Source organism: Periplaneta americana, chromosome 4, assembly GCF_040183065.1.
Source record: "Periplaneta americana isolate PAMFEO1 chromosome 4, P.americana_PAMFEO1_priV1, whole genome shotgun sequence".
Classification (NCBI taxonomy): domain Eukaryota; kingdom Metazoa; phylum Arthropoda; class Insecta; order Blattodea; family Blattidae; genus Periplaneta; species Periplaneta americana.
Window position 1 is genome coordinate 110,512,125 of NC_091120.1, and position 27,504 is coordinate 110,539,628.

General features: G+C 34.4%; 1 protein-coding gene across 1 annotated transcript; it reads left to right on the plus strand.

Annotated features, from left to right (window-relative positions):
- The first annotated feature begins 16,449 nt into the window (after nucleotides 1-16,449).
- Nucleotides 16,450-26,866, plus strand: LOC138698115 (trypsin-7-like). The gene is made up of 5 exons (XM_069823847.1): nucleotides 16,450-16,588; nucleotides 17,977-18,062; nucleotides 22,825-22,913; nucleotides 24,764-24,902; nucleotides 26,311-26,866. Exons 1-5 carry the CDS (start codon nucleotides 16,543-16,545, stop codon nucleotides 26,719-26,721), a joined length of 771 nt encoding a protein of 256 aa, XP_069679948.1. The 5' UTR covers nucleotides 16,450-16,542; the 3' UTR covers nucleotides 26,722-26,866.
- Nucleotides 26,867-27,504: the final 638 nt, after the last annotated feature.

Here is a 27,504-nt window from a genome sequence, read left to right on the forward strand (position 1 = left end):
TCAGGTAACAGCTCCCTGTGAAGCAGACTTGAATAATTTCAACGGAATAAAGAGACATAAAGGGAAAAATTCAGACGGTGTCGGGTGAAGTTCCTGGTCAGCTCAGTTCTTAAGAGCGTTGGTGCGTTTATCCAAAGGTCCCGAGATTGATACCCGGCCCCGAAACAATTTTTCCCTTAAATTTATTCAAGTCTGCTTCACAGGGAGCTTTACCTGAAAGCTAGATTTGCATAATACTACATACTCTTTATCATTTCATAATTGCTTTCCTTTTCTTTTTCTTATATTCAATCCTGAAAGTAAAGTAAATATGTATTCAGAAATACTGAAAGAATCGTATTTTTGTAACATAAATAATTCTTTTCCTATTTATGAGCACTGATTAGTAAAATAAATATAATGTATTTTTTGTATCACTAAATGAAACAATGAAATAAGTTTTAAATTATTAAATAAGCAAGCATTCTTTCACTATGCCATACCAGAACACACATGCCTCTGCATCCTACACCAAGCATTTCTGACGTCATTTACATATAGTTGTTCCATACTGTTAGATCCATGAGAAAATCATATTATACGAAATTTTATCTTTACTCTCTGCATTGGCAATAAACGGAACTCCACATTAAGCATACATTTTGGAGAAATTACGCAAGTGTGAGAAATATATTGATAATAACTCCTCCATTATCACCAAAATTTAAGTTTTTGAACCTGTTCCAAGATATTCTTTCTTCAATTTAAGAGTACTACACAGTGTTGGCATCAATTCTACGGCACGGACAGAGGATTCCTATACTGGGTAACGTGTGAGAATGACCTCATTAATGACAGGTTATGATACACGCTTATCAATAAGTTAAAAAAAAATATCGTCAGCATTGTTCTTACATTCACCAGAAGTTCCTACCGATGTATGTGTAAAATAATAGGGTATTGAAATGAAGTAGTCTAGTAATAGTAATCTTCGTCTAGATTAACCACGTAATAGGCTACTGCAAATTACAATGTGGATTTTATACCAGGTCACTCCACGAGATTGGAACTTGAAACTAGTAGAACAAATTTACTGAAAAGTAGATTACAACTTTGCAGAATAAACTAATAGTAATTAATAATATAAGTTCTGTCAGCAGCCGAGGAGAGAGCTAAAGATTATCAGAAAAATTCGATTATGTAAAGTAGCAAGTGCCGTCGTGGTTGGTCCAGAGACGAATTCATAACTGCTTTGTAGACACATTTTTTTTTTCAATTGACCCAGCTACCTCCTACGCTGTACGTTATATTTTATGGTGAGTTTAAGTAGTCTATTTTCTGTCTAAGCACTGGACGCTGTTCTAAATCCACTAAAAATTCTTTGAGTCTGTGTAAGCAATATAGAGAACCGATTTTTTGGGTTCTCGGCTAACGGAGGGACACAATATGTCCATAAAGAAATGTAAATTCATTTCATTCATTACAGCAGAACTTCATGGGAAGATACGTCTTATGCCAGAGGTGGTATCGGATAGATGTTTTTGAAGATTATACTCATAGTTTCTAATTGCTGTATACTCTCTTGGAAGTGATCATTAAGTTTTCGTTTTTCCTGAGTTTACATTATGTCCACACACAATTACATCAATATTAATTAATGGAATTATAAATATTCTATATATTTTTATTTAGAGCGTTGAAACTTTAAGTAATATTATAGTTTTTAACCTCAAAAAAACCGGGAAACTTATTATGTGTGTTTCACGTGTTAAATTTTATTCCTTTGTTAATACAAATCCTTAAATTTTCTAGACACCACAATAACAAAATTCGACAACAAACACACATTCAAAGTCTGTAGAAAACCCACAACAATAACAACAACACACATACACAATACATCCAATCACCCAACACTACACAAACAAGCTGCATTCCGAACACTGGTACACAGACTACTCAACATACCAGTGAACCATCAGGAGAAGAGCTAAACACAATCTCAAATACATAGCACAAGAAAACGGATACAACTCCAACATAATAGACAACATAATACGAAAGACAAAACATAATCACACTAATATACGAAAACAAAAACACACACAAGATTACAACCTCAATCAAGAAATTAAATTACAACATCGCATCCAGAACAAATAGTACTCTACAAATACATCTCAACACACAAACAACACAAACAAACAAATACAACCACACAGGCGTATACAAACTCAAATGTAACACCTGCAACAACTTCTATATAGGACAGACAAGCAAATCATTTAAAACACGTTACAAAGAACACATCACAGCCGTAACAAAATTACAAAGACTTCCACATATGTAGAACACATCATAAATGCTAAACACAACTACAGAGATATCAAACAGACATGGAAATTCTACACATCCAACCAAACAGCCAGAAACTAAACACATTAGAAAAATACGAAATATACAGACACACAAAAACACATCCCAATGAAATTCTCAACACACAACTCAATTTCAGAACACACACACTCTTTGACTCCACATTACACTACACAAACACACCCACACAGGAAACAAAATGAAAGGCGCCAAGACCAGTTCTGAAAATGGCCAAATAGCAGGCCGAAACATGTAAACGAAGTAATAAAATTTAACACGTGAAAGACACAAAATACGTTTTCCGAAGTGATATAGTGTTAAAAGTTGTGTAATCAAGATGCACAATAAAGCTTATAAATTGCAATTCATACGATCAGTAGATACAATAATATGTTTGTTGTCCTTCATCGAAATTTGTCACTGAATTAAATAGTTACTTTAAGGGAACTTTCAAATATCACATAGATGGTTATCTAATTTGCTAACTTAGAATATTAGTTCTTCATTGTAATATGAAAAAGTAATAAATTTATTTATGTTACTTAACGATGATGTGTCAAAATACGCGGTTATCTATTGTCAACTGAATTTATTGGTGATAGCGAGATTGTATTTTTGCTATTGCAGACGCAGGATCCGCAGTGTAATTACCCACATTCACCTTACATTTGGGAAAAACCTCGCAGAAAACCCAACCAGTTAATCAGTTCAAGCATAAAAGTCATGTTATTTCATTTAAAAATTAAATTAAGACATTGCATTTATGATAAATAAGACTAAAAAAATAATTTAGGATACGAAAAGGTATTAACCTCTATTAATAGTATTTTCTTCCTACAAAACAAGCTGTCTTGGGGAGAGTAGTGTATGTAGTAGAAAAATTAAGTGCCCCTCATTTCGTTGTTAGAGAGTAACTGTCTTTTGGTATAAATTGACGAGCTAATGAAGTGAATTAATTCCTGTTTTGTATTTGAAAGACACCAGTTGCATTCTTAGATTGAAAGAAAGAGTCCCAAAAATACAAAGCAGGTTATGATTGTTTCAAATATTATTCAAAAAGCTTTCTTGCATAAGAACTAGTAGACTGCTTTCTCCACTCTCTTGTAACTTCATCCCTCTCTAGACACAAATATTTTCCCAAGCATCATATTCTGAAACACCCTTAACCTCTGTTCCTCTCTCAAATTGAGAGTCTAAGTTTCATAACCACACAGAACAACTGGTAGGCCTAATATAACTGTTTTATAAATTCTAACTTTAAGATTTTTCGAGAGCAGACTATATTAAAAGCTTCTCAACCGAATAAAAACAGGCATTTCCCATATTTAATCAGTGTTTAATTTCCTCCTGAGTGTCATTTATATTTGTTACTGTTGCTTCAATGTACTCGAATTTTTCCACCTTTCCAAAGAATAAATTTCTAATGTTTATATTTCCATTCCGTACAATGTTCTGGTCACGAGACATAATCATATACTTCGTTTTTTCTGTGGTTTACTTCCAAACCTAGCTCCTTACATGCTTCAAGTAAAATTCTCGTGTTTTACCTAATCATTTGTGGATTTTCTTCTAACATATTCATGTCATCCGCATAAACAAGCAGCTGATGTAACCCGTTCAATTTTCCAAAGTCTCCATGTTTTCATTAACAAGTTAATATTTAGAATGAACAAAAGAAATTAAGATCATTATCTCTGTGGTAAGGGAAATTACATTTAGGATTATGATTATTAAGTAAAATGTTAAATTCAAATTCTACTTCTGGGTATAGGCCTTCTATCAGCTAAGATACAATTCCACATTACTTGTACTGTCATTACATCGAACAGTTCAAATGCTTTAATTGTACTTGTGAAACATTAAAGAATTTCATAAAAATATGCAAATTATGTAGAAATCAATATATTTAAATAAAATTAATATATTATAATATTATATTTTTTTCACTGTATTAATTATCCAACAGGTAACAGGAGGTCACTGCTTAAGTCAACATCTTGTCTTATGCACGTCTCTAGATATCAAACACTATTATCTCAGCTTCGTGTCTTCCAAAAGTATTCAGATCTTAGCAGCGCTTCAAAACTATGTTATCAATATCATGCCATGATAGCTATTGTAAAGATCTGCAGTGTAATTCCAACATCATAAATTTCGCAAGTTACAAGAGTTAACCCAATATAAATTCGAGAAATAATAATAATACTGAGAATGCTTGAATCATAATGTATAAAAACATACACCAGATAAAATAAAAATATAGAGGATAAATTCTTATTCATATACTTCATTATCAATTGATAATACTTGTTGAAAAAAATGAATGAATTCGAAAATTAAGAAAAAAAATTGAATTGTGTCTCTTTCAAGAAATATCGCTTAAGAATAGCGTCATAACAAAACAGAATTACTGGTATACAATAGGACATTAGAAAGCATATATAAGGTTTTAAGATCACTAATAACTCGAAAAAAATCACATCTGATCCTATTTCACTAGAATGGTTTCAAGCATGGAATTCCCATTGTTGATATATTATACGTGTCCGGCGCCGTGGCGTCGTGATCTAAGGCATCCTGCCTAGTACTCGCGTTACGGAATGCGCGCTGGTTCGAGTCCTCATGGGGGAAGAAATTTTCTCATGAAATTTCGGCCAGTGTATGGGACCGGTGCCCACCCAGCATCGTGGTGCACTTGGGGAGCTACGATAGGTAGTGAAATCCGGTTGCGAAAGCCAGCTATAACGGCTGGAGGGATCATCGTGCTAACCACACGATACCTCCATTCTGGTTGGATGATCGTCCACTTCTGCTTCGGCATGTGGGCGTGAGGCCAGCAGCCGGCTGGCCGGTCTAGGCCCTTCAAGGGCTGTAGCGCCACGGATTATTATTATTGTGATATATTATACAGCTCCTCTAGTGCAGATAGCAGAAATCATGCGAATTAAATCCTGAAAAACATATAACTTTTATAAACTGCGACACAGTTTTCAATTGAGTGAACAGAAATGAATTTTTGTTATCCTACATAAACATGACTATCCTAAGCACTCAGTAGAAATGATAGAAATCTGCATGTTTTGTTTCACAAATCGACAATGACGTAACAATTTCAAAATTAATTACTAAAACCAAGATGCTGGAAATACATGTGCTTAGCATCAATTTTTACTTTCCTATTGTAGCTAGGATACAAAATCTAAAGAGAGGATATGGTCATGTTCAAAGAGCACAGTCCGATATTTCACACATACCAGCATTTTCAACGTCTCTAGTACAGGAAAAGTCGTTTCTGCCATGCCATCTCCCTCTTTGTGTCCAACAATCTTTTCAAAACTACTGAGAGGATTTTATTATATTCATTATCTATAAGTCAAATCAAATGGAAGTTATTCTTATGAAACGCAATGATTTCTGTTTAAAATTAATTAGGCCAACTCTTTATTTGAAAGAATAGCACAAAATGAACAGTTATACGAAAATGGCTGTAATACGTGTCTTTTATTTGCCATCTCATATAAAGTGAAATGATAATTATGTATTCGGCATGTTCTCACAATTTTCATGTCAGAGGAAGTAATTGTTAGTTACTAGAGATAGGAATCTTAGCTCTACCCTTTGAAGTTAAGTGAGTACGGAGATTACGCAATAAGCCGAATTATTGACGAAGAATAGTGGTGCGTGGTGATGTACGATTAAAACAGACTATTCCTACATTAAGGACGGTTCTGTCGCGTATTACAAAATAATAAACATAGCTTTTGCTATTAACTTTAACTTAAATTTTGTTATGTTTCACAGGCATTACTCTTAATGAATTGTTTAAGCCTATATTACCAATGTAAATTTTTAACTTAAAATGTTACTGTACCAGAGGCACTACTCTTAACATGTTTAAACCTATATTACATTAATCGTTGGTGTAAAACTTTAAATTAAAATATTACTCTATTTACTCCTAACATGTTTAAGCCTATAATACGAGTATGTCCTACAATAATCTTTTATTTATTTGTTTTTTAGTACGTTATTTTACGACGTTTTATCAACAGCTTAGGTTATTTAGCGTCTGAATGAGATGAAGGTGATAATGCCGGTGAAATGAGTCCGGCGTCCAACACCGAAAGTTACCCAGCATTTGCTCATATTGGGTTGAGGGAAAACCCCGGAAAAAACCTCAACCAGGTAACTTGCCCCAACCGGGAATCGAATCCGGGCCACCTGGTTTCGCGGCTAGACGCGCTAACCGTTACTCCACAGGTGTGGACTAATAATCTTTTATGTAAAATTCTAACTTAAAATGTTATTGTTAATGCAATGCTTAAGCCTATATTACAGGGATGTCAAATCGCCTGCACTGCGTGCTCATACTACAAGCAGTACAAATCCAACAAGGTTCACTTTTTAACAAGATGAAGTAAGCTACATTAATCGCTCTTAAGGAAATGTTGTGCGGGTTCGTTAGAGCACGCAGTGCAGGCGCTTTGGCATCCATCCCATATTACAATAAACTTTGTTGTAAAATTTTAACTTACACATCGATATAATAGTAGCACAGATCCTACCCTGAATGATATGTTTAAACCTATTTTACAATAGTCTCTGTTGTAAAATTTAACTTCATAAACATTGCTAAACTGAAGGATACTATAAGTTGAAGGTTTCCGGGTAGAAGAATACTGTACTTGTTTAGTAGTAAGGAATATGTTGTGGAGTGACCCTGTAGTGTGCGTTACTTATGTTTGTGAGCAGGGTGTCTACTGACGTAATGTAGTCGTATACCCTGTGCATACCTATACTAATTCCAATGTCGTGGGACTAAGAAAACAGTGTTTATTAGTTACGTAACCCTACCAAAATTAAGAAACTCTTAAAACATCAATGACCATCAAAGAATCAATGAGGGAGAAAGGAAGAAGTGTAAGCTAAAAGGCACACTAGGACGACTGATCTTAACTTTTAGGACGACTCATCTTAACTTTTATGTGAGCTCATAGCCTAAAGTAACTTGTCGCGATTTATTCTCACCACTTATGGGACGCAAGTAATTAAGTAAATATTCCAGGGAGGAAAAGTCGAAAAAACAGTATTAAGTAAATATTCCAGGGAGGAAAAATCGAAAAAACAGTAAACTAGGAAAAATATAAAACAACTGGATAATTAAGTCAACTGCTCACAATCACTCACAACAGCATAGACAGCCGCATCCCACAACAGTCTCTGTATTGCTAATGGCAACACTCCATTGCAAGCGAAGATAAGAGGACGCTAGACTTTGGAAATCCGAAATGTATACTGGTGAGTGATAGGTAGATCGTCCATTTTTAGAGCTCATCCCGATACTTTTCTTAAAGCCTTAGGATACCATAGAAAAACCAGGGTAGTGTCAATTTATGGGACAAAAGTTTTAAAACGTAAAAATTGAGAACGCTCTCTCCCTGTGACTTTAAATTATATCCAATTATCTCAATTCCATCAAAGAAACACTAATTTAATTTTTATCACTTATGTCTTACTCACGTCTCAATTATAATCCAGAAGTTTCCTCCTACACGCAATGTTTTGAGGAAAAAAAATATAAAAATGAAATAATTCCCCATTTTAGTTTGCAATATTAATAAGTTTATCTCTTATTATTTCAATAAAGTAACTAAAAACTTATTCTAAACTTAAAAAATCTATTAGTAAGTCTTATAAATATTTCAGATTCCTTCACGTAGTATATACTGATAGAATGGGTCATGAAGTGAAGCAAACTTAACGTTGACGAGACTTACCGTTATGTAAGCAGAAAAAAACAAATTGAAATTCCTATAAAAACTGATAAACAATAATTACAGAATTTTACTGCCTCTTGAGAACACCTTCAGACGAACGTTTGATAGGTAAATGATGTCTATACTAATTAATTTTATAAAATCAATGTAACCCTAGCGGTTATGAAAATAAAAGAAAGAAAATCAAAACATGAATTGTAAACTTAGAGATCAGGGAGATACATATTGAGATTCTAGGATTGTAATTGAAAGGTATCTCTTTTTAAATCTCAGTTTTAAACATCAGCTATGTACTTACGAAGGTCCGTCTGATAATTATTTCTGCTTGATTGTTTTAAAAAGTCAGTTTTGTATAAAAGTAATCAGAAATTAATTACAAGGAACTAATAACGTTTATATCCATACAAAATTTAGTTACAGATTTTCATACAGGCCGCAACCATGCTCTATAAGTAGCTTACGCGCTTTCCATCAGAGCGGTTCGTGGTTTGATCCCCGGTGTAGGCAATGGAAAATATTTACATATCTTTCAGAGGACTGTGTGTTTGTCCTTTGTCATGTGTTGTCCTATGTTGTCTAGCAGTAGCAGTGTGCCTTACTGACCACACAATCAAGGGGGTTTATTCTGTTTATTCAGTGCCAGAATGATATACCCTCCCTCAAACTGCAATGCATTGCAAGACGATATTAAAATAATGCGCTACATCAGAGGAAGGAAGGAAATAAAATCAAATATTTTCAAATACGGCAGCACAAAAATAAATTTGAAATGAAAAAAGGAAACAGAAATAAATAGTCAGATTAATTTTTATGTAGGCTACTGATACACAGCCATGTTAGCTGCCTGTCTGTTGAAATTTTCGTAATAAATAGAAAGCAATTAACTTCGCTATCAATAGCTGAAATGTATAATCTAAGGTAATAAAACACGTGTCACACCAAAGAAGATAATTTCGTAATGAAGGAATGAAAAATAGACTAAAGTTTGCTCAGTTATCTTAAGTTGAAGAAAGATAATTACTGACTGTTAGTCACTTAAAAAGATTTGAGGTTAGTAGATTACCACTTCTGACGTAAAAATGTATAGGCCTAATGATAAAAGAAATGTAGGATGTACTGGCAAGTGAAAGAGAATGTAACCTATATCGATAATAATAACACACACCAAGCCCCTATACCTTTCCTCTTTGGAAAGAAATCTTGGTTTCCAGTTCGATAATAACCTAATTCACTGTCTGAGTCGCGTAAGAAACTTCTTGCACCAGCAACTGAAACGTACCCTAGTACAAACCCTAGTAATGCCGCACTTTGACTACTGTAACTTTCTGTTAAGTGACCTAAGTTCTGAACTACCAGACAAGCTACAGCATGTTCAGAATATGTGCGTCAGAAACGCATGCAACATCCAGCGATATGGTCACATATCACCGTTCTTCGCAAGTCTTTCGTGGCTCCGACTGAAGGATCGTAGAATTTCACACTCTTTTTTGTTTACTGTTTCGAATTTCTTCACGCATCATCACCAAATTGCCTTTCATATCCTGTCTCTTGTCTACACAATAACCACGATTTAAATACCAGATCAATCATCAGTGGCACGCTAAGTATAACCCTTCATAGGACATCTTGTTACTCCTCATCTTTTTCAGTCTCCATCACATAACTTATCAATGAAATTCTTATCACAAAATATTAGGGGCTCCAAGACAATGAACACTTTCAAGAATAGATTAAAGGATAACCTTCTTAGTAACTCTAATTAGCCTGAAGTTAACTATCATTGAACACAAGGCAATTTATTTTCTTTTTTAGACACTCATTATGTTGCCGCTAAATGTTCACAATTATTTTCTTTGTAGTTTCTACATATCATTTATCCATTTTCTTACCTATTAAATATGTTGTAAAAAATTGTTGTGCATTACTTTTCGATCATCCCCTGTTCTGGTATTGCGCGCCTTATACAGTAACTCCAAGTTGTTATGGTCTTTCTCTCTTGCGTTTTTCTTAATGTATCCATTCCAGTGTGAATCTCTGTAGCTGTTGCTCTTTTATCCGTTTTACGTTTCATTCTAATGTAGTCTAAAATTGTACTATCTATTTTCATATATTTTTAATGATTATAGCCTATTTCTAATTTTACCATTTCTGGATATAGAAGCTGCTCTACGCAAAAAAATCCATGTCTGTAGCAAGCAATTTTAATTTTGTTCTTTTCTTTAGTGTACAAACGTCTGCTTCATAAATAATTATGCTTTTTATAATGCTATTATATATTTTATTTTGTTTTCTTGTGAACATTTTTGTCTTACTAAACCCCATTTAATGCTGTTATCACAAATTTATCTTTATTATTCCCTTGTTTTTTATTTCCTCTTCATTATCTCCAATATCATTTATCTTCATTCCTAAATATTCGATTTCACTGTGGTACCTTATAATTGTTTTCTCTTCATTAACCCTTTGAGTGTCAAACACGATTACATCGTGATTTTATAATTTTTCCAGAAGTGCCCGTCACGTTCTAATCGTAATATAGTTTCCATTTTGCTGTTATTCTCCAGACGACAAACATCACTGTTGCGTTGTGCTAAGAGCATAGAGGAAGGTTCAATGGAGCGGTTCACTTGTATAAATGTATTTGGTACTTTTCACACTAAAAAGTTTAATAATCAAATCTTGTGCTTTGTCACCAATTACCACATATTATAATTTATTTATGTTTATTATTTGTCCCCACTTTTTATATTCTTCTAGTAGTTTTCTACTAATACAATCCATGTCCTCTTGGTCTTGAGCTAACAATAAATTTGATTATCAGCAAAGTGTAGTGTATAAATAAGTTTATCTTTTACTATAGGCAATTTGTAAAGATTTCTGTCTCCAAATAACCCGTGTTTCCTGAATATATATTTAAATAAGTAATGTAGGAAATAGGCAGCAGCCTTGGTTTTTGTACATTGGAAACTATTGTCTAATAATGAAGGAATAATCATACCCATGGGTGGGCAACTCGTGCTCTCAAAGTGTCAACATAATCTCAGTGCAGGTAGAGCGGACTCTGTACTAGCTGTACTGTGTGTGTGCGGTTCTTTCATGACAAGTTCGATAGCGTCTGCAATAAGTGGCGGATCGTTTTAAGTGAAAAACAATATAATTTCCTGGTCATTTCCCTTTAGTTACGAGTAAAAAGATAATTTTTTTATTAAGAAGAGAGTTAAAACGTGTATTCTATTACACTTTCTTACGCATGACATTTTATGTTACAAATAAACAGTGAAGGTTTTAGTAAAGAAATACTATCTGCAACTGCTTTAGAACAGCTAAAGGTAAAAATGAGATATCAACAAGATGAGACTGATATCAAATATCATTAGCACGTTGTGCGTGCGGGTTACAGAATTGCACGACATATAATCGACTAATTAAGAACATTCATGGATAAATTTGAAATGTGGCAGTATCATGTAGAACATAGACAACTTCACTTTCTTTGACTATAAACTATCTTGAAGAGTGATAAGAAAATCTTCTTATCAAATATAAGACCCTACTTCAAGACCTACAGCAGAATTCACTGCTAAGTTTGGAGAAACAGTGACAATTGACAAGGAATCGAAAATTTCCTGAAATCTTTTTGGCTTACGCCGGTAGAAAATTCTCAAAATTTATAGCTTGAATTAATAAATCTACAGAACAGCACGCCAATCAGGTTCCAGCAAAATCAGGAATCGAACTGTTCGTAATGTTGCCTAAGTCAGAATTTCCAAATATACTCTTTGCTTCCATAAATACTGTATGTGCTTGAGGCAGAGTTTAATACAAGAAAGAAGTGTAAAAGCTCTCAAAGTAAAGAAAGAGCTCAGAAGTAAGCTTATTTCATCTGCCGTGACATGTAAAAAATACTTCCTTGAATTTGTTATTGTTTCCAAATACAGACTATTACCTTTCTGAGAACAGAGGAATACTCTTTAATGTATAAAGACTTGTAAATTCTAGCGTTCTACGTTTCAAATAAAACATATAATAAGAAATATTAACAAATAGTGTAATAATAAATAAGTGTAGCAGCTAAATTTGTTGTATCTTGAAAAGGTTTTATTCAGTTCGTGTTTCCATTACTAAAGTAATTTACAAAGCTACAAAATAATATAATTTTGTTATGTGTTCAGGTATAGTCTGTCTAAAATTACTATAATTATTGTACCATACGTCATTCTGAAATTCAAATCGTGGAATACATATCACGACCACCTGCATGAGCCGCCAGAGCGCACCGTGGCTTTTTCAGCGAAACTACAAACAACTTGTAACTGCTGCGGCTGGCTCCGTCTGCCTTTATCTTTTTCAAGGTTTTTTAGCACTTTGGGAGCACGAGTTGCCCATCCATAATCATCCCTTAGAACAAATTTGATTTCATTAATATATTTGTCAAAATTGTCAAAAGTAACTTTTTTGTTACATTGTACCCTATTTCCCCCTACGTTATTTGTTTTAAAATGTTACGTCTATTTCAACATATTACTTACTTTTTAATAAATCTTCGCACTGAAGTAGGGTGTATATATCGCAAGAGTAGAAGACTATTTTTACTAATCTACTTTTATTAATAGCAGTACATATTATACAGTGCTTCGAAATTGGAAACTACTGTATATCATTATCGTTACTACACTGCTGTCTTCTTTTCTGGCCAATATATTGGTAATATTAATTACATTATGCTTCTTTTTCGATGAGTAGCGCATATCGTGTTAACCGTCGCATCCGATGTTCGCGAGTACAAACCTGTATTTTATAGGGCAATGACATTTTTAGATGATTTCTTATGTATAGATGTAAAACTGTAGGTAACATGTAGTAGATTTACATAATGTAAAAATGTAGTAACCTACGTGATATGGCTTCGGGCAAAATTCACCATTACCAACACCACCACCACTACCACCACCACCACCACCACCACTACCACCACCACCACTACTACAATACTGTTCCACCAATACCACCACACTACCATAATATAACCTAGGTTTTGTAATATGACTCGTGACGTAGACTAATTTCTATTGTTTATCTATTTTTTTAACTATCCATCCATAATTGCATTGTATGTATTATTATATGCATTGTCACATGCAATTTTTACACAAAATAGTTTGGTTTATACATTTCGTATAAAATATATTAGTTAAAGTTTTTATTTTATTCCACTGCATTAGCCCATATTGTCTCAAATTTCCTCCGTATATATTTTGTCAATCTTACATTAATTATTCAATATTTACTGATCCTATTCTTATCTCACTAGCATATTTTAGGCCTATATTTAAATTCAAACTTTACGTTTTATTAATCGCAAAACCTTGCATAATCCGACAACATTTTGAGGGAAAATTTCTTGGGGATGCACAAAATGTAGTAACTGTTGCACATTAAATGCTACTAATTACACTTTCCGCCTAACTTCGCTCACTTAAAATAGATAGTAGCCTATTTATCTAAGCGATTGGAATCGCTCTCGATGTTGGATAACATTAAATATACAAACATTTGATTCTGTCCCATAAACTCGTGATTTCAGAGCAACGTTATAACGTCACGAATATTTCTCTTCTTCTGTCGACACGCAAACTTCAGAAGTCGAGGAATTCGAGATTCTCGGGTTTGCTCCAACAGTGATCTGAATGAACTATCAATTGGAATATTTTCCAACAGGATAATTACGACAGCTTTTCGAAACTTACTAATATCAGCAAAGTTCTTATATATGAACATATCTAACACCAGTTTTCAAGCGTACATTGTCCTTTTTACTTTCGTAAATTTCTCAGGACAGAAATGAATAATTCTATTAATTTTATTAACCGGGTTACACTTCTGACTGAGTTACTGGTTGATATGTGCATCTACATATTACCGGGCAGTACATCTCACTTGACGATGTGTCGGAGGAAGAACAATTTGTTTTTTATAATATGAGTCTGCGATGTATTAGAGGAGGAAAGGAACTTGCCTATCTACCACATTATCTCCTGGCTTAGTTACCTCATGAGCGATGCCTTATTGATGTCACTTACGAGGTTCAAACCTGTCTTCGGACAGTTCACTAAATAACAACAACCGAGTTAATACATCGTGTCCCGCTTAGAGGGATCGAGAAATAAATGCCATCAATTAAAACCAGATAAAGATATCGTTGTCATTTACATCTGACAAGATAGAGAAACTGTCCAAGTTTATGCAACAAAGTTTGAAAACAGCTGCATACGTACCTTTCGTTTGTTTATGCGTAACTTTCTTTTGTTTGTTGTTAGAGCACTAAAACAGACCTGGCGCCATTTTGTAAGAAAATACGCTATGGTAAACATGTGGACACCACAACAGAAAGTTTAGTACGTGCTGTGGCTAGCAGAAGAAAAATCTGTTACGCGAGTAAAATGCCGTGTTCGTTCTACTTGGAAAGATGGAATGTAGATCCACCTGGGTATACAGTAATTCTCAAGTGGGACACAGAACACCGAGAAACAGGATCTTTGCTACCGCATATTGGTAAACATGGGAAACAGTGTGTAACTTAGGACACAGTCGAATGTGTGCGAAAGGCATTCACTAGGAGTCCACAGAAGTCGATACGAAGAACTAGAGCTGAGCTTCAAATCCCTAGATCAACAATTCACAGGATCATGCATAAGCGTTTACATTGTCTGCTTACAAGATCCAGGTTCATCACCAGAAAAAGCACAACGTTCGTCCGCTTAGGAAAAATTTAGCTGCTGAAATGCTTCTACGAATTGACAATGACAACTCTTACCGAGGCATTTTTTTTTTCTGACGAGGCAACTTTTCACTTATGTGGAAAAATGAACAGGCGCAACTGTCGGATATGAGGTTCAGAGACTCCACATATTACACGTAAACATGATGGAGACACGCCCAAAATGAATGTTAGGTGTGGATTGAGGAGGAACTCCGTCAATGGACCATTCTTCTTCGTAGAGGCTACAGTCACAGGAAATGTGTATCTGGACATGTAGCAGAACTTTGATGTTGACCATCTTCCCCAAGGATCGGTTTTGCAGCAGAATGGGACCACACCCCACTATCATCAACAGGTACGAGAGTTCTTGGATGAAAAATTGCCTGATAGGTGGGTCGGAATCCCTTGCCTGGCCGCTCAGGCCTTTTTGGAGTTTTTTTTTCTGGAGATTTGTGTACCAAAGAGGCAGAGCTAACACTTTCGGGATGCTGGGGCAACGCGTCACAAAATACAGCTGCGCTAGTGACTCCAGAAATGCTACAGAACACTTGGCGGGAGGATGAATTACCGTTTAGATTTCTACAGAGCAATTATAGACGCGCACATCGACCGAAACTAGGAGAGTTTTTACATCAAGTTATGTTATGTAAAAAGGTATGTTAATAAACCATTATTTAGGCTACACTTTAAATTATCAGTTATTTCTCGATCCCTCTGACACGGGACCCGGTGTATAAGTTGATGCTGTTAAAAAATCCAGTTATAATAATAAATTATGTTGTCTAAAATATAAATGTAATTGTTGTTCCCTCGAGCAAAACCTAAGAAAGATTTCGTGGCTTATGGGTGTTGACTTTTCATATAAAATATTATTTTCTATTTAGTCAATTTAGTAAAGGTAAAGTCAATCCATCACAGGTCATGGAAGCCGACAGGATGGCAAGAGGTTAAGTTTTCCACCCATACATTAGGCATTAATGAGAGTAGGGATGTAAGTCCTGTGCCCGCCGCTTTTATCCACAAGGAAATATCTCTGCTACATAATTGTTAGAGAGTGAGTAAACGTTATGGCTATAGTGCGGCGAAAGGGGGTTATATCAATGAAAAAATTCACGACCCCTTTGGGAATCGAACCTGCTACATTCCGGCTTACAGCATTAAACTTTAACTGCGGTGCTAATATGCGCCCCTTAGTGAATTTAGGCGTGATGCAATTCTGAAATTTCTCCCTCGCACATGACTCTGGGATTAGTGAGTGCAGAAATAAATTAAACGATTGTGCATGATCCAAATAGTTACCGAATGTGCAGAAAGTCGATGTTTTTAAAATACAATGAAATTCCTTAATTATTCTTCTTTTATATAATAAATACAGTAATAAAATTCTACTCGAGCTTAGAGATATATTATTGTCCAAAACATAACACAGAACACTCATAGGCTAAATGAGAATTCTGGTCACGCAATATGATGGCGATAAGACTGATATTGCAGCAATAGCAAATATTTATTAAACCCCATATAGAATTTCCAAAGCATTATTTTAAATAACAAAGTCAAGAGTCTGATAAAAAAAACACTTGATGTACCGTATAAATACGCACACGATAGCTGTCACTAGCACACTCCTAATCCACTCAAGACATCATAATGTTTCGTCTGGCAGTGCTCGGTGCCCTCATAACAGTCTGTCTAGGTAAGTATATGAGCACAAAAGTGTAGTACGACTTATCACCGTTATCACTAGCCAAAAAAGTTATTACTAACTTTCCTGTTTCATTTATAACGGGATTATTAAATATTAAAACTATATATTTATTCAATCCGTTTTCTTTTCTGATCTACACACTATGCTCTCATTCCCGATGATCTGGCGTGGCGCTTACCATGCTACACACTGAATCGGAGATACGCGATTTCAAAACCACCCGAGGTCAATGATTTTCAAAAGGTGACGAAAATATTTACATGGTTTCCTCCTAAAGGGAAGTAAAACAATGGATTCCTTGTATATTAATGGTACATCGTAAAGAAACTCTGTCCTTTAATATGCCCCCAGGGCAAATCTGTTGTCCAGTTGTAGGCCTAGTCGAACTTTGAATTCCCACTTTGAATAACCATCGCAGTTCAGGTGTCCTTTAAGTAATTACTACTACTAACTACCAACTACTACTACTACTACTACTACTACTACTACTACTACTACTACTACTACTACACACCTGTGGAGTAACGGTCAGCGCGTCTGGCCGCGAAACCAGGTCGCCCGGTTTCGAATCCCGGTCGGGGAAAGTTACCTGGTTTAGGTTTTTCCCGGGGTTTTCCCTCAACCCAATACGAGCAAATGCTGGGTAACTTTCGGTACTGGACCCCGGACTCATTTCACCGGCATTATCACCTTAATTTCATTCAGACGCTAAATAACCTAGATGTTGATACAGCGTCGTAAAATAACCCAATAAAAGATATAAATAAATCTACTACTACCACTACTACCACCACCACCACTACCACTACTACTACTACCACCACCACCACTACTACTAACACAACCGCCACTATACTACTATTTAATCTATGCTAACCTTTATGACACATAACATTAGGTAATAATAGGCCTAATTTGTACACATCACTTACAAATATTTTATTGTTTACGAATTCATGCAGTTTTATTATCACATGGTGTGCCTTTGCTTTCTCTCCTCAGATTTTTCTCATAAGGCAATATTAGTTAAGGTTTGTTTTCTATCCGTCTAAATTATTTAAATTTCCGTAATTTCACACAACTATGGACCTGGAACACAACTATGGTTCACAACACAGCCATTACAATTTTGCGCTCTATAACGTATGCCTCGTTTATCCACCTTTTTTTCTGTACTCAAATTTGAAGTCAAGTCACTGCTGCTATTTATGAACAGTCTATCATACTCTGAGAATGGTTGTATCGTGTACCATAGTTGTGTGAAGCTGTACCCCAAATTTTCGTCAAATCTTTCATTAAGAACGGTAGTGAACGTTTATTATTCTACAATTGTGTCACTAAAATATGTTATACTTAACTGAACTTTGCATTATCAGGCGCATCGCCTCGAGTGCTCAGAAGGCATTTTGATGGCCGTATTGTGGGTGGTACACCAACCGACATCTCCAATTACCCATATCAGGTATGCAAGTAATGATAGTCTATTGTTGTAATCTTAATCGTTATACACTAATATTTATTTTATATACTTCATTTAATAGTAAGCCGACAATAATACTGTAACTATATTAAGAACTATAAAAGAATGAATGTTTTGTCCGATATTATTAATAGGCCCATAAAACCCACACCATAAGTCGTGGTGTAAGGCATCATGCCTATGACTCGCGTTACGGAATGAACGCTGATTCAAGTTTTCAACCTTAATGAATAACACACGTCTTAAGACACTTAAGAACATATTTAACAATTAAAAGCTACCCAACTATAGTTTCAGTTGACATACGAGTATTCGTGGAATCACTCTAAACATAACTGCAATAATAACTTCAATTCAAACTTCGTAAGTGCAACATAATTAACAAGCATAGCCTACATTTGTATCCAAAGTTACGAACAAGACCGCCATCTGAGGATGTACGTTCAGTGTACGGTCTTTAGGGTACGAACAAGACGAAGCCTGGTTCGTTACCGAGTTGGTCGCTCGTAACCTAGTTGGTCGTTGGGCAGAAAGTCGGGGTGTACAAGACGGAGCCTGGCTGGTTACCGTATTAGTCGCTCGTAAGCAAAATTATCTTTAAAAATCATTAACAATTTATAAAAGTGCCAGAGTGGATTGTATTGGTCTTCAGGTTCTCCTAAACGTACCTTAGGGTAGGTGCAAGACGGACCCTGGTTGGTAGTTGGTAGCCTGACCGGTTACCTAGTCGGAAGGAATACCCGAACATTAAGCAATGGAGACGTGCAAGACGAAGTCTGGTAGGTAGACTGCTACGTAGCCAGTTAGCCCGTTGGTAGCTCGTAGAATGAATCACCTCATTTTTCCAGCTACCAACCACCTAAATGTGTTTACTGTGCATGCGTTCGTAGAAATTCCCCACGTGCTAAACGCCTAGGCCTACTGCTCATCATTTCGACGCGTATAATGGATTGAGAAAGATTAATTTATAATAATAATAATAATAATAATAATAATAATAATAATAATAATAATAATAATAATAATAATAATAATAATAATGTTTATTGCCAAAAAATACAATACAAAGAAATTGTAAATTTACCACATTCTGGCATGCTCCTAAAAGAGAGTGATCTCGTGCTCAGGGTAGGATTCAATACATAATAAATGTAGACGCATAAATTACAACATAACAACATCTAAAAATTAATCATTACTCATAACAAATTGCTTACATACATTTTTAAATTTCAAACTGTTGGAGGTAAATAAATTTACATATTTCTTTATTAATTTGTTATACTGTAAGTTCTATTGCCGATATTAGTACTTTGGTTGAAAGCAGTGCTCGTTAAACACTTGGATTCCAACAAACGTATTGTATTCATGCTTTTTGTTTTTTTGTGAGTATATGATCTGAAATACGTGTGATTTTTATATGCCAAATTTAATTATGCATTGATATAAATTGTATGTATTTCAAGACCTTAAATTCTAAAAATAATATTTTCGGTACGATATTCAATATTTACTAATTTTGAAATCAGGTTCAACCTGACCACCAAAGCCCATATCTTATTGTGAAATTGTGAGATGAAGGAGGAGTTGATATGGATATTAATAAAAGTAAAAGTAGCTTCCTCACATGCCATAAAGGTAATTCAGGAGCATGGAGATAGAGCCCCATGCTTTCTTGATCTCGGCACTAGAATGAGGTGGTGTGAAATGGATACCAATAACACTGGTCAACAATGATTTTGTTAAATGTAAAATTTCTGCTGTTTCTTATGTAATTTCATCTGCTGATTCCAAAAATGAAGTCAGAAATTTTCTACCACCCACCATGTTTTTGTAATTTTGCAAAAATAGGTTTATTATTATTGCTATAGGTATATAGTCTTTAACATACTACTGGAAAGAAAATATTTCATTTTATTGCTTTAACAATTGACCTATAACTTTAGATAATTTTATTGTTTGTTGCCTGTGAAGTCAGAATTCATAAAAATAAATTTTATTCCTCATTAGACTCTAAAAATTAGTATTAATTCTCAGTTCAGTTGGAACTTACATGAAACAAGTTTTATAACCTGTGTTTTCTTTGTCCTAATTTTAATTATGGTAAAAATATCTTATAAAGTGAAACATATCTCGAAATACTGTGTAAATCACATAAACAATTTTTGTTACGTTTATGGTTAGTTAACTTTGAAAGCACACAGGTGAATTTTTACTACACTAGTTAAAAGAGCTTAAGAGTGTTATTTTGATTACAAAACAGATGAGGACAGGAATTAGGCCCCTGAAGTCTGTTGTGCTCCATGTAATTCTATTAACTGGTTGGCTGAAAGGATCCCGTCATATGCCTTTTCCAGTTCCAATGATGATATGCCGGGAACCTAAGGATCATTTAACAACTGTTACTCGTACTTTCTAGGAAACACAGATCAGAAGTTTACAGAGAACTTGTCAGCGAGCTGATTCAGAACTATAACGTGATGGGGTGTCATATGTCTCTCTAAATAACTTCTTAGATTCCCATCTATTTTTTTTTTTGTCCTCGAAATCTTCGGGTAGTAAGCGAATGAACGAGGGCAGCGTTTTCTTCAGGATTTTTCTAAAAAGGAAAGGTGCTACCAGGAAAAATGTAATTCAAATATCCTGACAGACTACTGCTGGACACTCAAAAGAGATGTTTCTCAAGCCAAGTATAGCCTAAAATCTATTTTACATACGTTTTAGATAAGTAAACATGATTTTAGGTAAAATATTACAAGATATTAACACTAGAAAAGTCTGAATTATATTTCATCTAATTACTCAAAAATCTTGGGTGATAGAAAAATTTTGAAAACAGATTTGAAATCAGAACACAAAATGCTATAAGAACCACCCATTCGTGATCTTTTAACAAAAATATGTTTAAGTTTGTTGGCCAGTGTAATAATAACTTTGTAAATGAATAATTTATATTTTACAGAAAGTGATGATTTTAGAAACAATATAATTATCGGTACTGACCTTTTGGCAATTATTGCATATTATTTTATCAGTACTTTATGTGTATCAGAATGAACTATATGGGATTTAATGGAAGGGTTTTATTATGACAGAAGACGCTTTCCAGAAAAGTGGTATTACTTACGTGATTATTTCCGCACTGAAAATACCCAAATATCTAAGGTACGTTTAGGAGAACTTGAAGACCAATGCATTCCATCCTGCCACTTTTATAATTTGTTATTGTTTTTAAAAGACAATTTTGAAAAAGCAGATTAAGTTCTGCTACACTGACGGGCAGGCGCAAACAAGCTTAGTTCTGATCAGCCCGACCTTCTTCTCAACCACTAGCTAGCTTACGAGCGATCAACACGGTAACCAGCCAGGCTCTGTCTTGTACACCCCGACTTTCTGCCCAACTACCAACTAGGTTACGAGCGACCAACTCGGTAACGAACCAGGCTCCGTCTTTTATGTACCCTTAGAAATTTGAGTATTTTCAGTAAAGAAATAACCACGCAAATAATTCCACTTTTCTGGAAGCGTCATAATAGAAACCCTTTCATTAAATTCCATTAGTTCATTCTGATACACATAGAGCATTGATAAAATATGTATTAATTGCCAAAAGGTCAGTACCGGCAATTATTTTGTTTTTAAAATCGTCACTTTCTGTAAAATATCAATTATTAATTTACAAATTTACTTATTATACGTATCCTTTTCAAACCATTGCGAATAAATTTAAATAAGGAACAAAGAATAGTTTCCTTCCCAGGCAGGATTCGAACCACGAAAGTCTTAGTTACCAGTCTATCGTGCCCTGGAGTGAACAAGACTCTGAAATCAGTTACAAGAGTCGGTCCGGTTTTTTTGCCACTACTGTACTATGTCAGAAACGCGTGTTAACATGTATGCTTCAAAATTTTCGTTAATATATCTGAATTTCATCGAGATAGCTTCGAACTGGAGAACCACAATCTAGAATTTCCTTCCTGAACGAAGGTAATTTCTCTATCCGCACAGAACTGACAAAAGGAATATCGCCGTCCGCAATACTGCGGTCATTTTTAGGTACCGTATAATGTCGGAAGTCACCAAAGTATGTAGAGACGTTAATTATAATATGTAATGTAAGTTTTATATAAATATTGACACTAGAATAACAACTTCAAATCAGGCTTCGTAACTAAAACAAAGCTAGCAAACAGAAATTTGTAGCCAAGGCTACGACAAATGCCACCATTTGAGCCTACGTAAAGGCCATCACATGAGGCTATGACGAAGATTGCCACAGGCTTCTCTACCCTAGCAACATCTGCAAGCCACGCTCGTAAATAGGGGGAGTATAACGACAAATGAGCAGATCGGATTTTTGGTCCCGATACTGAATGTTATTTTGCAGAATGGTCATTGAACTCACTGCTACGCTTCATCCGTACGCTGTGTAGGGACCGAAAATCTGCCGTCTGAAAATAAGTAACATTAGATAGAGGCCAGGAAAGCACCGGTGTTCTCTCAGTTTGAATTATGTTGTTGTCAGGTGATACAGCAACATTTCATGCAATATTCGATTTTAAATATAGCAAAGCGTCTGAGGTTGCGTTTAAAATATTGATCAATATTTGATTTTCAAATAACTTTATGCCCTGGACTCAATTATTACAGAGCGTTTACGGAATAAGCCGACAGATATCGTGCCTGAAAGGCATGAGAATAATAAGTTGTGACATCTCAATAATGTTTAACTTGTTTCATGCAGGTTTCTATGCAAGTACTTGAGAGCCACTATTGTGGAGGCTCCATCATCAGCAACAACTGGGTACTCACAGCCGGTCACTGTGTTGATGGGTAAGTTTTCTTGTTTACCTTAATACAGATGAAAAGTGGCACTCTTAATGATTTATATACTAACGGCTGTATTAATACAAGAAATGCGCGTAATTTGATTTGCAACCGTTGAAGATTATATTCTTTATGTGTTGCAAATAAAAACAAGTAACTTTTCACATATCATTGTAATGTTTTATATACAAAATGTGAATATGTATATGCACTTGCACATAAATATCTTCTTTCCCTTAATAAAATATTCAATACAGTAATCTCACACTCTATTCAAAGCCGTTACTATAACAAGTTCTGGTGTAATAATGATAATAATAATAATAATAATAATAATAATAATAATAATAATAATAATAAAAATAAAAAGGTAAATGTATCCCCGTAACATGCCATGAAGGCATTCTTTCCATGACCTCGGCACTAGAATGAGGTGGTGTGGTCGGCACCACACTCTGACCGTCTTTTACCCCCGGGAAAGACCCGGTACTCAATTTTATAGGAGGCTGAATGAACCTCGGGACAGTTCTGAAAGTTTGGCAACGAGAAAATATCCTGTCACCACCTAGCATCGAACCTCGGACATTCCAGTCCGTAGACAGCTGCTCTACCAACTGAGCTACCCGCCGCAATAATAATAATAATAATAATAATAATAATAATAATAATAATAATAATAATCCTGACAAAGGTATCATACTTTTCTTATATTTCACGAATTTCGGAACAATTCAATCTCTCAGCATGAAATGAAATCATTTTCTTGAAGATACCCAAATGCAATCATCCAATATCCTCCCGATTAAAACGAACTTTGACACATTCGTCTGGGACACCTTTGCATTGCTTCTTTATAGTTATAAATTCTATGCTGACTTTTTCATGTAAGTTATATTCAAGTCACAATGATTGTAGTTATTTCGCTTGTCGTTGTAAAAGTGAGAACAAAATAACTATCTATCCTAAGTAATGTATTTTCGTTTTTAAAGTTGTTAAATATTGATTTGGATATGTCACCTGAATTACCCAAAAGCATTTTGACAAAATGAAGTTAGTTCCATAACAATGTACTTGCATCATTGATCATAGTGATTCTTGCAGTGCGTATATTAGAGCTAGTAATGTGTCTCCACTGGTCCGCAGAAAGAGAAAATTATTGATCAGTACGTAGTATCATAAACGTCTGCGCTCTTCTTTGATATCACTTTCATAATAATTAAACCAATATTCATCTCTGCAGTAATAATAATAATAATAATAATAATAATAATAATAATAATAATAATAATAATAATAACAATGAAAGGTACATAGTACACATCTTTAAAGTGTATTGTTTATTTAAATTATTAACACTGGATCATAAATTGCTATTCATTAAATGAATGATATTAACTCAAAAATAAAACTGAATATAAAAGATAAATAATATAACTTGCCTACCTACTTTATATTAACATTAATCTGCACACTTAAATAGTGTAAGTACATATGTAAGTAGATCAACCATGTATTATCATAATGTTCATTATCTTCAGAGTCACTATTAGGATTATAAAAATAATAATTTTAGAAGAAATTCTAATGATTAAATTTCGTCTCTAAGACATTATAAGTTACAGCCCTTACATTATTAAAACAATAAAAAATGAACATCTTCAATTTTAATATACAAAGCGAAATACAGTATAGGCTCTATTGTACAACATGTACATACGAATTAACTCTAAATTCGAAGCTTAGAAACAGTAATTACAGCTAAATTATTTTTTAATGTTCCTGTCATCGTGCATACGTATGATATATATGATTATATTATTTCATTCTGTTTTCACGAGCATTGATTTCTCTCGCAGTGTTCCAGCAGGTGTAGTATCGTACAGAGCAGGAAGCAGCTTCCACAACAGTGGCGGATCACTTCATCCAGCAGCCGAGATTACAAGTAATCCAAACTTCGACTATTTTACGCTGGATTATGACGTAGCTGTGGCCAAGGTAAGTACCAAAAATGAATATTGTTAATGACCATTCTGATAATTTTTGATATTAAACAAACAGGAAATATTTCAACTTGAAAATACTATAACCAGTCATACACTTAACTCATTTCTTACTACTCTATATCTTATGTAAAAACAAAGTTTTAACGTCAGTGCCAACATAACAAATTAAGATATCAAGTTTGATAGAGGATAGTTCAAAAAGTGATATAAAATTAAAGAAAACAATGCAAATATCTTAAATATGTGAGTGAATTAGTATAAAATTTTGTGGACGTTTACAACTAATAATAATAATTTTAAATAATAAATTCATTCATTCATTCATTCATTCATTCATTCATTCATTCATTCATTCATTCATTCATTTAACGCATACTTCTGAAATGGGAACATAGGTAATCCCTAGTGGAGTTTTCAGTTCCTACAAGTAATTTAGCTACACTTATTTGCCCACAGGGGGCAAGTGGTAAGTTCATCACCTCAAACGCCACCTAGTATGCACCTAAGGTATTGTTAGGACGCAAGAGAGGAGAAATTTAGTCCGGAGGCTCTAATTTAAGGGTTAGTAAAAGCCACGAAACGTTTCAAAGTCATCTAAATTAGTTAAGAGGCAAGTTTATAGGGAAATATTAACGCAGTTTGTTCACACAGGAATGATATGAATCCAGACAGCACCAATTTCAAAAGAGAACCATAGCAGCTTTCATATCGTTTTCTACTTATTTTGTTCTATGCAGATCTATGAAAAAGTTTTTTTTGTATGGCGCAGAACCGATCATTTAATTTTTACAAGCTTCTACAATGAAGACAAATCACAGGATCTTTTTTCATTTACAGTTCTCAATCTTGTCAGACCGTTGGGACAATCTCTGTTACATTCAGAGTAACAATGAATGAAACCTTTCGCATTTTTGTAAGAAAAACATTATTTTATGGTACGAATTTGCAAAAAAAAGAAAAAGTACCACGTTAACTCATTGAATAACAGCTTCAATTTATGTTTATTTACTTCATTTTCCATAGCAACAACAAAATTAGTGAAATGATTTCGACAGAACTTGGAGAACTTTTAAATATTTTCTTTGGAATGACAGTATCCATACCTTAATGTCTGCATAACCCTATGTATTATTCCTGGAACGTGTTATTTAAGACAACTATTAAATAGAATACGATATAATTAAACATACAAAATTTTGAATAATATTTTGAATAATATCTTTACCTATGATTATTATTAGATCATTTTCTCCAAAACCGCATTACAATAAAACACACATACACACACACGCCCTGAGACTAACTTAATGACGATAATGGTAACGATTATAATCACGACAGAGAGATAAAAACAAAACGTATGGCAATTGTGATTATACTGAAAAATGCGTATTTCACAGGTGTCTGTGCCATTCGAATACAGCGACGTTATCCAGCCAATAGCAATGACCACTGCAGATCCTCCAGCAGGAATTGCAGTCATTGTCACAGGATGGGGTCGACTTACTGAAGGTGGACAAGTTCCAGTTCAGCTGCAGCAAGTGCAAATCAACATCGTAGATTTTGACGAATGTAACAACATTTACATGGAGGATTATGGAGGAATAACCAAAAGAATGATCTGTGCTGGAGTACCCGAAGGAGGCAAGGGGGTGTGCAATGGAGATTCTGGCGGTCCACTAGTTGCTAACGGCAATGTAGTTGGCATCGTATCTTGGGGAGCTAGCTGCGATGCTAAAGGATTTCCCCAAGTATATGGGGACGTTGCTGCTCTGAGAAGTTGGGTCACTTCTGTTACAGATGTTCAGTAATTTATTCTTGAAAGAAACTCTTGTGATATTTTTATTCAGAACATGCAAGCCAAATACCGCCGCTAACTACTACGTAAATGTAAACAATGCGAAACCCCAATATAAAAGTTAGGCACAATTTCTTTTTCATTGTATTATTTAATAATTTTTAGTATACATATAAAAGACTACTTCCACTAATTACCTTCTATGAGATGTACTCAAGTAGCGAAGTTTCTTAATTTACACTGTGCCTGGTAAAATGGCGATGCATACAGTATGTCTTGCGTCTTCGCAAATATACATAAAGCGCTTGTAGTAAAATTTGTTGACATAATTTATTCAATGAAATGTACGTTGTATATATTGCACACAATAAATATTGTTTAAAATCATTTCAACACTATGAAATCTTTATATTTTTGTAGCCAATAAATTATTATATGCCTAAATGTATTTTTATAAGCCTACTGTTTCAACAACTAAATGAAATTTGTAAACCTAAAACGAATCAAATCATTTGTAAAAACTATTGGAATTGGAAGCATTTAAGAGGATTATAAGTGAAATTTATATTTTGTACAAATTTTAAGGATGATATTTCTTTGTACATTTTATCCCCTTCCTATAAATATTCTTATATATACCACATCTCTGGTATAAGTAGAGAAGAACTAAGAATACAGATATACATATCTACAAATAGAGAGAATTTTTTTTTTTATATATACGATGGTTGGGGCATTAATAATGCAACAATTTTTTGTCAAAGTCAATCGATAGTATAACATGTTGTATGTCGTG